Source organism: Thunnus albacares, chromosome 9 (assembly GCF_914725855.1).
Source record: "Thunnus albacares chromosome 9, fThuAlb1.1, whole genome shotgun sequence".
In the NCBI taxonomy this organism is placed as follows: Eukaryota; Metazoa; Chordata; class Actinopteri; order Scombriformes; family Scombridae; genus Thunnus; species Thunnus albacares.
In genome coordinates this window covers 29,316,322-29,335,948 of record NC_058114.1, presented here as the reverse complement: position 1 = coordinate 29,335,948, position 19,627 = coordinate 29,316,322, and the positions used below count along the sequence as shown (strand labels likewise).

General features: G+C 38.8%; 1 protein-coding gene across 6 annotated transcripts in view; it reads left to right on the top strand.

Annotated features, from left to right (window-relative positions):
• The window catches only part of LOC122988543, a 155,503-nt gene that overhangs the window by 128,720 nt on the left and 7,156 nt on the right, over positions 1-19,627 (top strand). For all 6 annotated transcript variants that reach the window (XM_044360916.1, XM_044360918.1, XM_044360914.1 and 3 more), the window contains one exon: positions 16,412-16,617. In XM_044360916.1, coding sequence (XP_044216851.1) covers positions 16,412-16,617 — 206 coding nt within the window. The remainder of the gene's footprint in view (positions 1-16,411; positions 16,618-19,627) is intronic.

Genomic DNA, 19,627 nt, shown 5'->3' with positions numbered 1-19,627 from the left:
GGAGTGATCAAAAACTGCTGTTGAGTTATAGACACTAACCTGCATGTTGATATACCATGGCATGATGTAATGCGTTATATCTTATCACAGCCACTTAGTGTGCAGCACCAGGCCCCTCATTTCCCTTACTGTGTGGGTTTGGTTTCTTTGGACAAGCCCTATCTTGTACATTTTTACAGTTGCCTTGTTTCATTGGTGACTGAGACAGGATGTCACACTGGAGGAAGTAGGCCAATTAATCTGCAGTATCCCCCACACATTCTTCACTATTATCCACTAACCAGGAGTTTCCCAAAGTGGAGTCCCTGGAGAGTTTCCAGTGGGTTGATAAGCTATTTGTTTGGCTCTTGATGTGGCGATTTGGGGCATGCTGGAGTTTGAATGTTGTCAGCTGTCCAATCCAACCAAACTAAACAGATAATCACTAAGAGATTAAATAATTTGCTCATTGTCCACACACATTATGTGACACTTGTTTTACAGCATAATCAACATTGTAATGTCAGCCACAAACAAAAATCCAACTACTTAAAGAAATAAATTCAGTAATTACATTTGCCCAAGGCAGTTCATTTGATTTATTTGAAATGATTATTCCCTACTCTAAACTAGGGATGCCCCCCAAAACCCGTTTTGGTGTGATTTATTATCATGCTGCAGCCTCTCCTCTGTCCTCTCCTCTGCTCTCTGTGTCACTGTTTGACCGAGGGCGGGGCTCACCTCCTTCACACACACACACACACACACAGAGTTGACAACAACTCAAATCATTACTGTGAGTGCAATAAACCTTTGCAAGTAAAAAGCCAATACTTTATCAATACACCTTTTCAATAAGCATAAACATGTAGAAGAGTGATGTTTTTACCTGCTCTGTCTGCAGTCTCTCATCCACCGCCGGTATGTTTTACATAAGCACAGCCGCCTAGTTCAGCTAATAGCGAATTGGTACAAACAAGCTAAAATGAAAGCTGTCTGTATGTAGTCTGTTTATCTTAGTTTGCCACACATCTTAAAATTTGGCAAATTTTTGTAAACTTGCTACTCAGCTACTGAATAAACAGCTACTCACTGAGACAGCAGCTCCCCCTCCAAACCAGACCCCCTTCCTTCTACCAGCAGTACCTGTAGGCAGGTCTTCTTTCTAAACTTCACTCAGTATTTTGATGTCAGGAATATTATTTGTGATTTTGACATTTTAGATTAGTTTACAGTGAGATATTATTGAGTTTATATAGTGACTTAATGTTGTAAACATTACTGTTGCTGCTCTAGAAACAATATTTAGTTATATTTAAAATATAGATCGATAGATTAGTCGTGAAAAAGAACTGATAAGAGTATTGATAAAGAACTGAACTGATAAGGAGTATCAATAAGAGTAGTAGTATCAATAAAATCCTAACGATACCCATCCCTACTCTTTACACATTTCTGTGTTCTATCTGACTGCTATTTGAAGCTGACTTAAGGCTAGTTCTCTGTAAACAGGTATGCTATCATTTTAACCTAACCCACTTTAAATAAGCATCTGAACATTGGACATGTACTATATGTATTTTAGATTTTTAGATGAAGTGGCATCACAGGATGCTTGCAGGCTGCAACAGCAACAGTTTTTATCTCACCTAAAATTCACACTGAATACATCACATCAGCAACATGTGAACGTGTAACATCAGTAACTCAATACATTTAACAGCTTTCACTATTGGGCTTAAAAGCAGACGATCTGTGTATACTGCTTTTTAGCTTATTTGAATTACAGTACATCTGATGTGTGTTTGAGCATCCTGACAGTAGGGGAAAGCCCTCACTTTTGTTCGGTATTACAGTCTAAACACATTATTTACTATAGTAGTAAATAATAAGAGGTTTACAGATTTAACCTAAATCACCTTGATTGTCTCATGGACTAATATAGACCAGCCCAGTCATATCAATAATGATTGATATTTACAACTCAGTGGGGTTTGCACGCCTGCAACACAATCTTCCTGCCTAAAATTAGTGAAGCACACTGCTTTTTTTCTTCATGCATTTCTTCTCCTTACCTGTTAAAACATACTCAGCCACTATAGCTAGCAATGTTCCTTTTCCTGTTGAAAAAAGGGTGCACTTGATGTCTTGAGAGGCTGGAGTTTGTCCATCCTGCAACATAATGGCTCACCATGAAAAACTGGCAAAAATGGTCAAATGACTGCTGAAGTCATTCACCACCTTCTGCTGTGCAGTCACATCCTGCTTCCTTATGTAATGTTGGCACCCACGACTTAAAAAAACATGTCTGTTTAAAAATTCTATTTATTATGTATTTTTTCTATCTCTTACTGAATTTTTGAATCTGATACCCATATCAATATTTGAGAGTTTTAAAAAAAGATAAGGATATGTCATCCAATATATATTTTTTAACATAAATGCATGACATAATCTAACATTTTTGATATGCGTCCCTTAAATTTGATTATTAAAGACCTGCTCTATAACCTGATCTTGAAGAGGTACCCTGTGTCAAAATGTAATTTTAACACTGTTTGTACCACTGTATGTACTGTATGTATCCGACCATTTATATTTGTGATAAGCTAATATCAGCCAGCAGATTTATTGGTCAGGCTTTACCTCTTACCACCTCATCCTGCGAGGCCTAACTCAAGCTTCCCCTGTGGAGCCATCATTTGGATCCTACTGGAGCTTACAGGACAGTAAATCATACTGATTGACAGCTCTTTGCTCTAACCTGTGTGTGTGACTGCTAAACATGAGCAAAAATTATATTTAAGGATCACAACTCAAGTATTTATTTAAGGTTGGAACAAAATTCTGACATGATATGAGCGCTTCAGAGGACTTTTCACTCAGCACGCTTTAACCTCTCAATAATCAATGTCTTGCATCCATGTAGTACACTTAGAAAAATGTCTCAGTCAAACTGTCTGATGCAATATTTCATCCATTTTTGGAGTTGTTATCAGGCAGCTACTGTACATCAAAGGAACCCACTAGTGGTCTTTAGATTGACTGCTTGCTGGTGTCCACATTTCTTTTGATAGAGTCATCACAGCAGGAGGTGATACAACCATTTGTGTTGCTGGGCCCTTCTTCTAGACTCCTTGGTTTTCCTTTCTACAAGTACAGTAATACTAAAAGGAGACAGGGCTTTTCATCCAAGCTTGTATGTTGTTTTGATCAGAAGTATAGCACATTACTTATTATGTGACCTGTGCTTAAGAAGCACAAATGACACAATGACTGAGGCAAACTGAACAGGATGAAAAAACAAGGACTGGTAAGCCGTATGAAGTATTAGGGATGAGAAAATAAAGCAATTTTTCCTTAATCACTTAACCTTAGTGTAATGTAGCTGCAGGCTTCACTCTCAGTAGGAGCAGCACATTTCTGTGAGTTCTGAGCATGCACTTTGATCCAGTCTGCTGCATACTTTACACTGCCTGGAGCCCATTTTCTAGATGTCTCAACTTATGCTGATCTACATAAATGGATAAACTCAAACTGATCAGGTGGTTAAATTGTTGATGTCAACTTCTCATTTCTATGTATATCAAATAAATTAAAAAGTCAGGGATTAAAGTCTTCATAAGCCTTTTAAAAAAAAAACTTTGTACAGTTGTGCGGCACATTGACGCTCCGGGCTATGCTGACTTACCTGTCTGAAAGGGAGCAATGAATAATTTGATCACATTTTTCATTTCACTCGAGTGCTGAACAAACAGGAATCTGTGATTAACAGTTTTAATTAGGATTCTAACTTGACAAATTCTTACAGCCTCGCAACGTGCCTAAGATGAATAAATCACTGGCCTGGGCTCATCAAGCTGCCTCCGAAGTGAATGTGCTTGAGATTACTTTGTGGTTCCACAAACTGTGAGTCAGCCAAGGTTGAGTGAGTTTAACTAATCCTTTTTCTTTCCCCCTTCCCATCACATGTCAGGTGTATCCCTCTCAGAGGAAGTTTATGTCCACTCAATGAGCTGACTACCTCACTCAGGTATTGGACCCCCGTGCTCTTTGGTGTTTCTTCTTTGACTCTTGAAAGCTTGATGTCAAAACTGAGAGGGGCCAATGTAGGTTAGCCTTGCAGCGTGTAAGATATCTGCACACCTGGGATGTGAGGGTGCTGTAAAAATAATGGCAACATTTGGGATTTTTACTTAGAAGTCAAGCTTTTGCATGTGTGGTTGATTTACTGGTGATCCTACCAGCTAGTCAGAGAAAAAAGCCTTTTTCATAAATTGCAATTATTTTGCCAAAGAAGAAGGGAGACAAGGCCCTCAATGTTAGCAGCTTTTCTTTGCAAATAAACATGAAGTGGTATTGTTTGTTGTTTATTGTTTATTTTGAATTCCCATTAGTTGTAACCTTGCAAGCTAGTACTCTTGTTGAGGTCAATATTAAAGTTGAACTGAAATTAAAGTTTTTTTTACTAAAAATTGGTTTATTATTTATGTTTGTTTTGACTGCTGTGCTTATTTGGTCAAAATTGTGATTACCAAATAGAACTACAGTGATAGCGCCCCCTACATTAGTGTTCTCCAGAGGGCGGAAATACCAATACCATTTTGATACCAACTGACAATGTTGGTACAGGTAGTTTGATTTGTGCAATATGTGGGCACTAAATATGATATGTTTTATCACTTCAAGTCCAACGTCCACACAGGCAGTTACCAGCTTTTGCGCCAATGTTAGCTAACTAGCTTCAACTTTCCAAAGGGAATGCAAACTTTTTAGCACAATGGTTTTTAGGCACAGTGGCTTGAGCCGCTAACAATAATAACAATAGCCAACCTTATGTGGGTTTGTTGAAAGTAGTAAAATGAACTTGTATCAATGTTCATGGTCCATACAGAGCTATGACCATTCAGTAGTGCACCAGCGTTTCCCGCTGCCATGTGAAATGCCCACCTAGTTAGGTTTGAAGCTTAACACTGTTTCCATGGATATTTCCAAAAAGTTGTATGTACGACAAGTATAGCCTCTGCTCTACAGAAATAGCCTTGATGAGGAGACATAATTGATTTTTCTCTCCTCCGTGCATGGCTGCAGTCAAAAATCTTGCTCTTTATTTTTTAAAACTAAATTGTTCTCAATATTCTATTTAAATTATCCACATTAGCAGATGAGCAAACATTGTTAAATTGGCTTTGAGGAAAGAGAAAAGGAATGGCCCCAAGAAATCATACCGTATTAATATGATTAAGACACACTACAATTTGAAAATACCTTTTGTCACGATCCTTGACAACCCCTCCACACAAGCACATGAATAGATACTGGAAATGATCATGTGTCGGCCCTGGACACACATTTGGTTATTGTTTCCGACACCTTGGGCCTGGATGTGCTGTCTGACCTGATATTACAACATTAATGCTTTTCATTTCTGAATTTCATTTAGCATTACTAAGTGCCTTGCATTAGCTATGGTCTTTCACTGTGTACACTTTGATATACATGCATACCATGTTGTGCATTTTTCTATTAAGTAGGTTAAGTTTAACATCCATCGTGTGACATCAAGGGGTGGGGAGTGTTTGCTGTAAATTTTTGTAGAAAGTAAAATTCAGTAATAAGAAAAATACCTTTTATCCTCCACCAGCTTCTCATCCTGTTAACTACAGAAATATTACAACCATAAGCAGCAGGTCATCCACGTCATCTGCATTAAAGCTCTTATCCTGTATCAAATGTAAATTTATTGCTGAAAAAAGTTCTGCACTGTAATTTTTTCAATAGCAGTTTGGTTAGAGTTTTAATGGAGATACACACCATCCCTCAATTGCCATGACCCACCCTAATGCCAAATTTAAACATCAGTAATGTGCACTGGTGTCTGAAATTCCATTGTGAAATGTTAAATTTAAATCTTGATGATATGCATCGTAACTATTGTAATCAGACATCCCAAGCTTCGCCTCCATTATTAATTGTCCAAAACGTAATGATTTATTGTAGTCCTGCAGAATGATTATTAATTTTCTGGTTGATTATACCTGTGGGCGGCAACAACACTCTTCTGCATATAAGCATCTGCTAAATGAAAAAGTATTCTTCACATGAAAAGACGTCCTTGGAGAAACAACAGCCCATTTTTACTTTAATCAAACATATGTAAAAGTGCTGTTAATTAAGGGTACTGTGGCATGCATTCAGAGGGAAAATATCTAATGAACATTATCTGATGATTTTCTTTGTTCAGACTTGTAAAGGGAAAAGAAACTTTATTGTGCATGCAGTGAAGTCCAAGTAACTGTTGTGATGTTGAACGGTCTGCACGCTGTAACTTGGGAAAACAGGGCTGTGCTGCACCCCGAACTGCACCTGCACTGCAAAACATGCAGCCCTAGTATATCACACTGCTGTGACACTGGTGGTTTACATTCCAAAGGAACAGCAGAGAGTGACAGGAGTGTGTACAATACAAGCTGCTCTCAGCCAGGCAAGTCTGGGTACGCCTGAGCCGCAAACAGCAGGCCAAGTTCAAACTTCCCTTCAAGAATTGCTGGGATCTCAACGCTTAGAGGAATGCACAGGTGCAGACACTCGGCAGCAGACAATCCCTGCTTGCTAACACTTGATCAATTTGACATTTTGCAGGGCCGAGGCCAATGGCAAGTTCCTGTGGGATTGTGACTGGGCTTCATGCAACAAAAGAAAGAAGTCCATTTCACTCCCCCCCCCCCCCCCCCCCCCCCCCACACACACACACACACACACCTCCTATCTTGCAGTATCCTGGCTTAGTAAATCCATCTATGCTCTATGTGTTCCTCCTGCTCATTCACAGCATCACAGCTGATGGTTGTGTAATAACACTTTTACTCTGATAAGCTTGGCATGGGTATCCAGTGGTATATTAATCTATCCATGTCCAATTAATCAATGCTGAATCACACGCTGGTGCTCTTAACTGCAAGCCTCCACTTACATTAACTGATATCAGCTGACATGTTTTATCAAGGACCACCTTCATATAGAACATAGCACATTGCATTACTTTTATGCTTTTTTTTATGTAATGCCAAATTATCAATTGTCCCTCTTTTTATAAGTCATGTTTTTTACTAAGCAGTTTCACAGTTAAAAACATTCACGATCACTCAGGAGAAGATCTTTGAAGAGCTCTATTTGCAGCTTCATTGATCACAAGACATATCACTGTCCCTCAAACCAAATTTCCCTGGACTTTCATTAACAAAATTAAATTGAATATCCAATTAAAGAGCTTCACTCATGAAATTAGAAAAGAGGGACATGATGTAGTATTTTAATAATACTGATTAGACATGTTGCTTAACATCACAGTACTCTTATCCTAAATTAAACATGCATTTGTTTGGCATAGCACATTTAACCTTTTAATCTGACACACCAATGCTGAGGAGGGAAGGCAGCACTATGTTCCATTTGCACCCCGGGCCTCTCTGGCCACTAAGAAGGAGAGGCAGATTAATTAACAGACCTTTGCAGCCAATGAAGACAGGTGGCAATAATCCTGACAAGAGACAGATCTGAAGGCTCTCATACAAAACCAATTTCAACTGCACTCCATTTTTCAAAAGCTCATCAGGGTGAAGAACGAGAGAGTTGAACCCGTGTGGCTGCAGAATTTGTTTCTCTCTGATTGCCTTGTCAGGATATCTTATCCGATGGCAGATGACCAAAACCCCACCCTTCACAGACAAACTCTCCCTCTTTCTCGCTCTCTGACACACAAACTGTTTCACACAATGCATTCTCTGTCTTTCTCACTCACATGCACACGTGCACATCCTCCCACACTCTTACACTTCCTCACACACAAAGACGCACACAGCCACAACTGACTGTGAGCACCTCTGTCAAGCTCTCACACGGCACATACAAAGTTTACAATGATAACGGTGGCAAATTTACCACTGAAAATGTCAGTAATTTTTTTAAACAATAGGTTCAAACGGAAGTAGCCTAGACAAAAGCAGGCTTCATATTTCTAGCTGGAAACCATCAATTTTCACAACTGATATTAAAACTGTCACTAGCAAATTTTATCCGTGGTAGCTAGCTAATTAAGCTAATGTTAGCTACATGAGTTGTTTGATAACGTGGTCTCCAGCTGACTTGTTTTTAAAAGAGAACCCTGTAAAAAGGGTATTAAATATGCATTTGAGGGATACATATGTGATACCATGTTAAAAGACTGATGATAAACCTACATATCCCCGGACTTGCAGCAACAAGTCTGGGGAAAAAATATAAAATATCTTTGTAGCATCCATGTTGTTTCCATATTACGACTTAAAAGCACATGAACACACTGAAGTCAGAAGAATGACTTCCCAACTGGGGAAATGGGACCATGTGAGGAGCACGTGAATGCAGCATAACATTCAATGAGAAAAGGCTTTGAGGTTATGAACTAATCAATGTTTGGCAAACTTTAATGTTCAAGAAATATCTTGGGTAACAAGTTTGGTGGAGGTTGTTGGAGTGTAAAATTCCCCAAATCTGATAAAGAGCAAGACTGAGCTGCTAACATTACTTGCACACTGATAATCAACAGCCAGCTCCCCCTCAGTGGACGTGCAACTCATGAACGAGGCTTTTATTAAACAAGCTGTAACCCACAAAGCAGTGTAATTAGCTAATGATATGGCCTTCATAGTAACACAGGGTTGGGTTACTACTGTAGGTAGTCAGCTATTGTTAGCTGGACATGCTAATGTTTGCAGTTTATGTTATGGTCACGGTATAATTAGTTCCTTCCACTTTCGCTCTTGTGTTAGCAAACGGTCAATTTTAATGTTTCAATCACATGAAAGGCACGATTTCCGTATCTTCCTCATTTTATATGTGATATTTACACTGCATAGTTTTGTTGGTTCATAGTTCTTTGTTCCTCCTTGGTCCATAGTTCCTCAAAAACATTTCACTTGACTGACTAAACTAAATTGTTTCCGCACAGGGCAATGATTCTGACCATTTATCTTGGTTATTGTTTTAGGTACAATGATATTATTTATCTGAACAGAATGGCAGTGATCTAATCAGCAGCAAATTATAGTAATGCTACTATCCATTGGCAATTAGTACATAATAATGTGCTACACTAGTATTAATGTGATTGAACACATCTGCATTAGGGAACTGCATATGTAAAATTCTTTCCCTTCTTTTTTGCCACTCCAGCTAACCCTCCTCAAGAGAGCCTCAGTGGTCGATGACAGGATCCACCCTGACTGTCCAAACACCGCTCCCTCAGGGACATTAATTTCCAACCAGTCCCATGAGAGAGTCGAAAGAGAGAAAGCTCACTGAGCATGAAGATTAGGGAGTGGAAACCACACTTCTCTATTTAAAAAAAAAAAGTCTCTTTTTTTCTCAGGGAAAGTATAATGGCAAATAAATTTCCCAGAGATTAATGTACAAGATAAATATTTTAGTGCAAGTACTTATCTTCTAAAAAGTCAGAGGATGGACACCTCCTCTCTCCCTTCCCCTGCCCTGCTCTCCCAGTGTGTTGAAACAGCTCAGATGCATAAGGAGTCTAATGAGAGAAGAGATTCCAAGCTGCCTGATGGCTCTCATCAATCACCTTTCTCCTTTGGAGGTGTGATGCTGGCCGGGGGAAGGGGCCACGGAGGGGCGGGTGGGAGGCATCAGGCTTTTAATCTCAATAAGTTAATAGACTTTCTAGCCTGGTACTGCTAAGTAGAACTTCATCCCTGTTGTTAGCAAACAAGCAGCATGTACATGGGAGACTCAAGAGCTGTTTGGCATTTCCACATTACACAGTTAATTTGTGTTGCACCTGAAATTAGGAGATCTAACTTAAGTTTGTCAATAAACCAATAACTGCCAGTAAAAGGTCACTAAGTACTGAGCCAGTTCAAGAAAACAAATTCAGATCTCCATTGCAGCAGGTACAATTAAGAATTATGGTAATTAAAAAAATATTAGTTAGTAAATATGCCAAATGCTAAATTTGCCATATATTATCACATATGCAAATGTGTATGATGCCTCATTTCCAAATGTTAGTTTGTTTTGACATCTAAAGGTGGAATTGACCGTTGGCTACACCCTCAGCTGTGAACAACGAATAATTTATATATACATATATATATATATATATATATATATATATATGGAATGGATTAAACAATGTATTTGTCTGTAGGGTTTGGCCAACCGGTTTGATAGTAAGCCAGATACTGGTAGTGGAACATAATGAGAGCCCATGAATGAGTGCCTAGTGGTACCACAGTCAGGACAACTGAGTGAACACATTGCGTTTTTATTTCTCACAACAACCATTCAACTTCTTCTTCTAAAATTTAACATCAAACTAATAAATAAACTAATGCAGTGATGCTTCAGTGCACTTCTTCCATCTAGCACTGTTTCTTTTGCATTTCAAGCCCTTGGTAAATATCCCTTCTATGGACATTTGTGTTGAAGTAAGCCCAGATGACTGCCCCCCTTTCACTGTGGGGCCCATCTGTGCAGCAATGCAGGCATATTTTCGCAGGTGGGAATACAAGTTAGATGTATTACTACCCTTTGCCATGACTTTTTTCATGCAGTGTTTACACGTTGCCTCATCTGTGTTTTTAGGCTCACCTCTTTCATCAGTTTGTTGCTATATTTGCACAGTTTGCATTTTCTTTGACTCTAACTTCTGCCATGTTTTGTCTCATCTCCCCAAAAAACACATGAACTTTCTAGTAAACAACACACCATGTGCCATGGGCAATGTCTTCTCCCCACCCACCTTTGATTGGTCTACTGAAATTTGATCTCCTTGTTGCCGGCCTCGGCGCTAAATTGCGCATGGCCTGTCAATCTTTTTTTTTTGTACTCAGGCACTAGTGGCTCTGTTTATAAACAAACATAATATTATGTCAATCACTTTGTCATATCACTTATTACTAATGCAATACAAGTTGGATTTAGCATCGTTGGCGCAGGTTGCTGATGTAGGCTACTTTTTAATTTGCCAGAACGTCTCATAATGACAAATGCCGTTTTAGTCGGTTTGCATAAAATCAAACTGGTTTAAGTTTGTAAACCGGACCTGCAAAACTGGACACTGACCAAACCCTATTTATCTGATCTAAAGCTGCTGACATTAGCATATGTGGATAACTTCTAATAATTATGGTGGTAACCCAATATATCCAATATATTATATATAACAACGTTTAGGCTAACATCAGCCACTCTGTCCTGCTCTTTATTGAATTCAAGGAAGAGATATTGAATTATCTTCCCCTATAAAAGTAAAACATGTTTTATTACTAACAGTACAGCATAAATGTAACCTTTGTGTGCTTATGTGCAATTATGGCACCTCTAAGCTTTAGCGATTTCTTTTTTATCATTAAGTGCGTTAGCATGATGTCATTTATGTAACCAAATCATATTTAGAACTGTTTTGCAGGTTTCTCATCTTCAAACAAGTCAGCTGGAAAAATCAGCTTCAGATTACATTTCTGCCTAATTTACAGAGGTAACATTTATTACAGCAACTGTAATTTCAGCTAGCAAAATGACGGCCACCTGTTTTTGTGTCATCTGCTACTGCTACATACATACCGTGCTAGAATGCAAAGTAAAAAGGGATGAAAATGAAAGCTATATAGTTGTTGCATTGAGTATGTTGTATCATTACTTTTTTCCTGCAGCAGTTTGTTCCACTCTGAGCATTACATCTGAGAACATTACGATAAAACTTTTTTGTTATAATCATTGGTGTTTGATATAATATCAGGGGAAATATCATAGTCACTTATGGGTCAAACATGTCTGACCATGACTTCACAAGGATGATATTGCATTTGTCCCTTTGTTCCCTTTGCTGTACCAATGTGATAACTCCGGTTAATTATCTCCTTGCTGGACAATGTGTGTCACTGTTTCTCAACCGGGGGTCTGCAGACCCCTAGTGGTCCATGGTGTAAATGCAAGGGGTCCGTGAAATCCTATGGCCTTTACAGACAAACCGTATTTCCTCAAATAGTGACCAAGGCCTTTATTTACCTCAGCTGCAGAAGATAGCAGGCCATTATTTTTCATTCCCTCTATTTGATAATTTGTCATATTTTAGTACGAAGCCTTGTTTTGATCCGCTCCCATTTGCCCTTTTAAAATTACTGCATTACACTGTTAATCCAGAACTCAACACCTCCTGTATCCATTTCAAATTAAAGGCCCTCTAGTGTTTCAGTGGACAGAAACCCTTCATTTCTGAACAAGGCTTTTATTGAGAAACATTTGCAGGAATGTGTTGTGGAAAACATTGACTTGCATGGTTCGGCATACAGCACTTGAAATGTAGCTACAAACAAACAAACAAACACGAAGAAGAAGTGTTTTTCACTGTAGCATTAGCAATATGGAGAAATGGCCAAAAGGTAACAAACCACTGTCTGTTTCAAACACCGGTCAAACAGAATCTGGTCCACAGGAGAAGAAAACCAAGACAGAGAGCAAAAAGAGGCAATATAAAGATCATGTTCATTTTGATTGTGTATACATATGCTGTTTTATGCAGTTGTATTACAATAAAGCAATGTAGGTTTTCCCTACTGGGGGGTCTTTTACCCAAAAAAGGTTGAGAACCTCTGGTGGTGTATGTGGTAGCGGTTGTACTTCTGGAGGGAGAAGGGGTAAGGTGGAAAATATGCAGAAAATGTATTTGGGTTGACTGTCCAGCTATTAATAATGATTGTACTTGGATAAATAGTGCCCTACTTTCAGAATCTGTGGATCTAAATATTCCCAATAGGCTGCTTCCCTCCTGTATTGATTGATTGGTATAGTGTTTAAAGGTCACAGTCATAAAACATCAGGATGTAATTAACACACTGTGATTTTTAACCAGTGGTTAATGTATTGTGTGTTGACTTCTTAAGCTACAGCTTTCTTCTCAGTGCAGTGTTTGGATTACCACGTGTTATTTGAATTCCAGATTAGACACACAGCAAATGTAATTTCTGATGAGACAGTGTTCTTAACCAAAAAAGGGGCAGGTGAGTCTGCTAGGTCTGTGATACATATCATCATATACAGTGTCTTTAATCATATGTCTCCTTGAAGGAATAAATGGACCATTGTGTCTCGTTATCTGAACCACTGGTCTTTCTCTATCTCTCCAAAATATTATAAAACATGCTTACATTCCACACAGTCATGTGGAGACAGGACAGATGTGATGGTCTGTCTCCTTATGGTTACTCAGCTTCTTCACAGATAATTAATTTGGCAGAGGGAATACAATAAACATATTGAGCTGCTTTTAACCTGATTCAAACTGGCTTGGCCTTGATATGACTAAAAGCTGAGGCCCCGCTTGATGGATGTGATGCAAACAGCCTCAATTAAATGTGTCTTTTCAAGATTGTTACCAAAATATGTTCAATTGCTTTCAGTCACTCAAACCTTAAGGACTGACCACCACATTTAGTTCCATTGTAATTGCTTGTGTTATCAGGTTCTATTCCTAAATAACAAAAGAAAGCCTTCACAGTGTGGCAATACATTCACTCCGTTGTTACCTTGGGAGTTGAGTCTATTCATATTTCCTCAAAGATTGAAAACATGTGTTTTGGTTTGTGAAGACATTTATCTGAATGCCTGGGCTTTCTTTGGCAAAAAAGATGGAATAAGCTTACATTTTTTATTCTGTCTCTCTCTTTCTCTAATAGCCTCTGTACCAGCAGAAACGCAGACTGGTTTTCATCATGAAACCAAATGCAAAAAGATTCATAAATTCAACATGAGCTTTTAATTTATATATGATTAATTAAATTAGTAATTTGATAGAAATCTCATTTCAAATTTAATCATTTCTAAATTATTGGTTGACATGATATGCATGAGTTAAAACAGAAGTAATGACTTAAAGTGAATAAACTTAATATGATCTTTAACTTGATGTTGAAGATCAGACAAAATGTTCAAAACGTGTAATAGACTAGATTCATTTAAAAGAACCTTGTTGCAGACTTTCTTTGCTTGGCACAACTGACAATAATGACTTTTTTTTTTTAATTGATCCACTACGACAGGATGGAATGTGTCTTGCATAAACGAGTCAAGACTAACGTTAACAGAAGATTTACGAATTACGTGGCTGTTTATCCGACAATCCTTACTGTGGATTCATAAAGAGAGTTGGTCATCTAAAAACCAAAAGAATGTGTTTGGTTTCCATTTGGCTGCACCACCGTTCCACCTTGAGAAGGAAAAATCACCACTAAAGAGTGGAAAACACAACCCAGTAATTTAATCAGAGCAACCAAAATCAAAGGAGGCAAAAGTTCAGGATCTAAATGCAATGAAATGTATCAGTTCCTTAGAACCTACTGACATAGCTCACTTGTGGAGGAGCAAGCCTAGACAGAAAGGGCTGAGTAATGAAGATGGATGCATTCTGTTATCAGGCAGCCACTTACTGAGGCCTGATGTAACCTTAAACATTGAGGATAGCTCAGTTGCACAAAGAATCTAATTAATGAATAGCAGCCATGAAAGAGGACAAGGCAAGTGTGCATTTGCAGATGAATTCCAGACACTAATCAAACGCTGTTCAAGTGGTTTGGTTTGTCTCCAGAGTAAGGCAATATTTGGCCAGGATTTAAGGCAGTGTTTGCATGCTGGCTTGATGACTGCATGCATGCTTCAGTGTTTTTATGTATGTGACTATGTGTGTATGTTACTAGTGGGTATTTTATATCTGTTTAATTGTTTTAAGCCTGAAGTTAAAAAAATGCTGGATGCACAGAACAATTTACTCTCCATTATGGTATCACACTACAGTTACTAGGATTTTCATTTGGGGGAAAAAAACTTGTCCTGTTTTATACTCTTTGGCTCTGTAGCTCAGCAGATATCGACTGTTTTGAGCTGAGAACACGCTACACAATTTAAAACCCAATTACAACCACAATTTGGCCAGTGCACTAGTTTGTGTCAAACAGGGCAGGTCACCATAGACAATGTAAGCAGGCATTATCTTGTAATGCGAGGCTTTAGGATGAAAACGCTTATCTCAGACTTTTAGGAAGTGTTTATTACAACTAGAGTCTGGACAAATCATCATGTATGTTACACTGGTTTAAAACACACATCTAAGCACAGGGGGCTATGCCTGTAATCTGCCAGACATTAATGAAACCAACTCTTTTCACAGTTGGCTTAGAATTCAACAACACTAAGAGTCCACTTGCCTGGTTTCAGACCTCTGAATCGTTGCCCACATCTCAGATTTGTTCAGTGATTCAGAGAGATCTTTTGTTGTGCCAATTAACAGCTATTTCGGCAGGTTGGAGAAACAGTCGACTAATCAGAGCTTTGTAGGCGGGATTATGAATGGTCATGACAGTCATCTTCATAAATAGCTAGCTACTTATAGCAACATACATGACAAGTAGCATCAGAAAAATGGCAACAAGCATAGCGCATTTGTGCAGGTGGTTGTAAGTCAACGTACAGTATAACAAGCTTTAAATCTGCTTATTTCTTTGTCATCAAAAATGTAAATTGGTTCTAGCAGCCGCTACTGCAGCTTCCACGTCAATGTGCCATTTGCAACTGACTGGTTGGGCAAAAATTAAACAAAATAACTCCCTTTTCTGACCAGAAACAAGAACACTATGTCAGGGAAAATGAATGAGGTAAACAGAAATTGTTATTCAGTCTAATTATCAGGTTAAATCTACAGCCATGCTAGCAGCTATGTGAGGCTGTACTTTGGCACAGCAGTGCTAAATGCTAATATCATTATGCTAACAATGACAATCTTAACATGCAGATGTTTGGCAGGTAATGTTTACCATGGTCACCTTATTTTACCATGTTAGCATGCTCACATTTGGTAATTAGTATACACACAAAATACATTTTGGGCTGATGGAAATGTAATTATTTCTGGACAAATTGAAATTTTGAGCTGATGATGGTTCTAGATGAAAAGTTAAGGGATCACTGAAGTCATTACAATTCATCCTAAGAGGGACATGAATGTCTCTACAAAAGTGCATGGCAATCTAATAGTTGTTGAGACACTTCACTCAAATCCAAAAATGTGAACTTCATGGTGGCGTAGGTGAAATCTCAGAGGATCACCAAAATCAGTAGGCTTCATCCTATGGGGACAATAATATCTGTACAAAACCTCATAGCAATCCATCCAATAGTTGTTATTCGTGGACCAAAGTGGTGGACCCACCAACCGACAGTCATCCACAGAGCCATGCTGCTAATGTTGCTAAAATGTGTTTGTAGCTTTTATTATTTCTTATGCATCTAAAACAAGAACCATGTTGATGAATATTGAGGATTTTCAGTGTGACTGTGTGAAGTCATGAGGACTCAGACTTGCTTGCTTGTTTGTCTCATCCAGTACCAGCTTCAGAGGAGATCTCCATGGCGATCGGTGAGCGTCCAGTGGCAGACGTGGCTTGTGCTGATCATTGCGTTTGTTTTGCTGGGACTGGTGCCTTATCTTGTTCATTGCATGATGACCGCCTTCACCGACCCTCCTCCTCCCAGCACCTTTAAAGTGGCAGCAGCCTCTTTTGGTCTGCTAACAGAGATCCTCCTGATCAAGTGAGTATTTCATTTTTCACTTAGTATTTATTAACTTGTGTATTTGTACTTTTTAGACATGTGTGTCCCTTTGGTCTGATCTTCCACTGTGGACACAGTCAGAATATGAATGATTAATATGATGATGTATCTTCCCATTCTGGTCAGATGTGTTTTCATCTGCCAAATGCAAACAATACTTTCAAGTAACATTTCATTTTTATGTGAGTTTCAAAACAAGATGCAGTGAGTGCCCGTGTCATCCAAATAATCATCTCTGAAAACATGTTGTTGTCCAACCCCCAACACCCCCCCTTCTCTTGTTTTCACTTAGTCTTCTTTCCCATTTTGATATTGCTAATTGGAACGATGCCTGCGGTACTGTAAACCATTAGTAAATGAACAGTCTGTTTTTATTAGCATCTAACTTGTAAATAATGCATTAGATTCCTGGCATAAACAATATCTACTCTGTGATTAGAAAGCAACATATGGCTGATACTGTAATCAGATTACAAATACAGGTTATGTAATCTGTTTTTGCCCAATGCAGTAACTCACGCAGGCTTCAAATTTCTAGAAAATATATGCTTACTGGATTACTTAGAATTAATATTGAAATGATAGTCCATAATAATTTGACTGTATGTTCCTAATAGTAAGAACAAACCCCCATTTTTAATGTTACTTTACTAACTGACTTTAATCAACTGAATGCTGGGATTTAGACAAGCCCCCCTGCTTCTTGGAATTAATTGTAAAATATGATGTTAGTAGTAGAAGTGATGTAACCCTCCAATCACCCTAAACTGCTTTTCGTGCCAGTAGCAAAATTAAAACTTTGTGTTCTACATCTGTGCTTTCCCCAATATTTGTCTCAACTAAAATAAGAGAGGCTGTTTGTAATTAACTCAACAAGGCTCGTAACTTTTTTTTCCCCCCATTAACCGCCTTTGCAAGGAATGTGGCTAGTGAACTGGTAATTAATAAATATGGTTGCACTGGTAATGTGCTTCTGCATCATTATGTTGTTTAAGCCCATATCCGTGCTAGTAATGAGTTGTAATTTTATGACAGGAAATTGGTTTGTTTACAACACATTCAGCAGCTTCAGACAAGCTACATTCTTGGCAGACGTTTGTTGCAGGTATTTGCTTATTGTTAGAGTTGAAAGAGGTTCAAATATGTTGTCATGCTAACAGTTATACTGTTAATATACTAACACTTTATTAATGTGTATGAATCATTCAAAATAACCAATTATATATTTATTGAAACTTCAAAGTCTCTATACAACTATATTATATAGAACAGAAATGATCATATACATACTGTACATCTTTATGCCTACCATTACATTACATTATTTCTAAGTAATTGTGAGTGTATGTGATGTGCTGTGTGTAGCTTTGTATTTTGTATGGTGTGTTCTGTGTGTTTTTTTGTTTGTTTGTTTGTTTGGTTTCTTGGGGGGGGGGGGGGGGGGGGGGGGGGGGGGGGGGGGGCAAAATAGCACATTAGCTTTAAGCTAACTCTGGTGCAGTGCATCTTTAATAAACTGCACACTGTCCCATTCAATAAATAAATAAATCAAATCAATATAATGTATGATAATGGAGGTGCCCAATTGCATTACACAGGTTAGCTGTCAGATAGTACTTACATAATTACTGGTACAATAGGAAGGTTGGAGGGTGCCCTTTATAGGATCGGTGGGCCTCACAGACCCATGCCCCATGGTGCTTGTGCTGCCTGGGATGTGCCAGCCTCCTGCTGCCCCCTGTCAGGGTGCATCTCAGTCACTCTTCACCCTTAGGGGGGAAGTCCTTGTAAGGAGCAACCCTCATGTCTCTCACCGACCACATGGCCTGGTAATCTTTGAAACTAGACTTTAAGACAAAAATAAACAAGTAAACAGTTGACCTTTTATTGTGATCATTTACACTGACTCTCAGTGAAATGGTAACATGTGGTCATGTCATGTCTAATGCGGGGGGGGGTTAAAGGATTTTGCTACACTCCCAGTGACTGAGCCTCTGTTTCTCTGTTACCTGTTGTCAGTTGCCATTGCTACATCACTTCAGATGCACGTTTAGTTTGCTGTATTGCAGTTAATGTCATTTTTTTATGAAAGTCGTTACTGGAGTCCATGTGAAGGCCTAATTAAATTAGACATTTTAGTTTTGTTGAAAAAGTATCCTTTAATCAAAAGAAAGAATTATGATTAGTGCTTGTACTTGATTTTCTGTATCTTTCAGTGACAGAAAGTAACTTATTACATGTACTCAACAACTGTACAAATGTGAAATACTTACAATTCATGTTACTTTATACTTCTACCCTACTATATTTGAAAGGGAAAATGTTGGACTTTCTAAATAACTACATTTATTTAACAGCTATAGTTACTAATTACATTGACTTAACATACAAAACATTAGATTAATCTATAGAATACGATGCATTATTTATAATACAAACCTGAACTCCCTGGAAAGCCAGTGACCTCCAGGAAAGACTGGCATGGGCAACAGGGTCCAGCAACCCCAGTGCAGCACTTGCAAGAGGGCACCAAGCAAGCTACAGAAATGACAAATGAGCAATATCCCCAGTGTCTCCCAAGAGGGGGGGGGGGGATGAGAGACTCACCAGGATGGACACAACAGTGATGGCTAGGACAAGGACATGGACACAGAGAAGGCTAAAACAAACAACCTTGACTGGGGAGGTATGTGAAGTCAAATGCCATTGCGGAAAGATGTGCAAGAGGGCTCAAGATACATCAGAGCAGGTCCAAGTGTGGACAAGGAGTGATTCACACGCGCCACACAGACTTACATTCAGGTGAGACGCAGGAGAACTCTGGGCAGGAGGCACACCACAGTCCTAGAGACCTCTCAGTGTCTGCATCTCCCCAAGAACACATGAGGATCACCTCCAGTGCCATCCCAGAAAGCCCACCCAAGCCAGTGAAGGAAAGAATCAAGTGGCCCAAGATAAGTGATGCCAAAGATTGGTCCAGATTGGACAA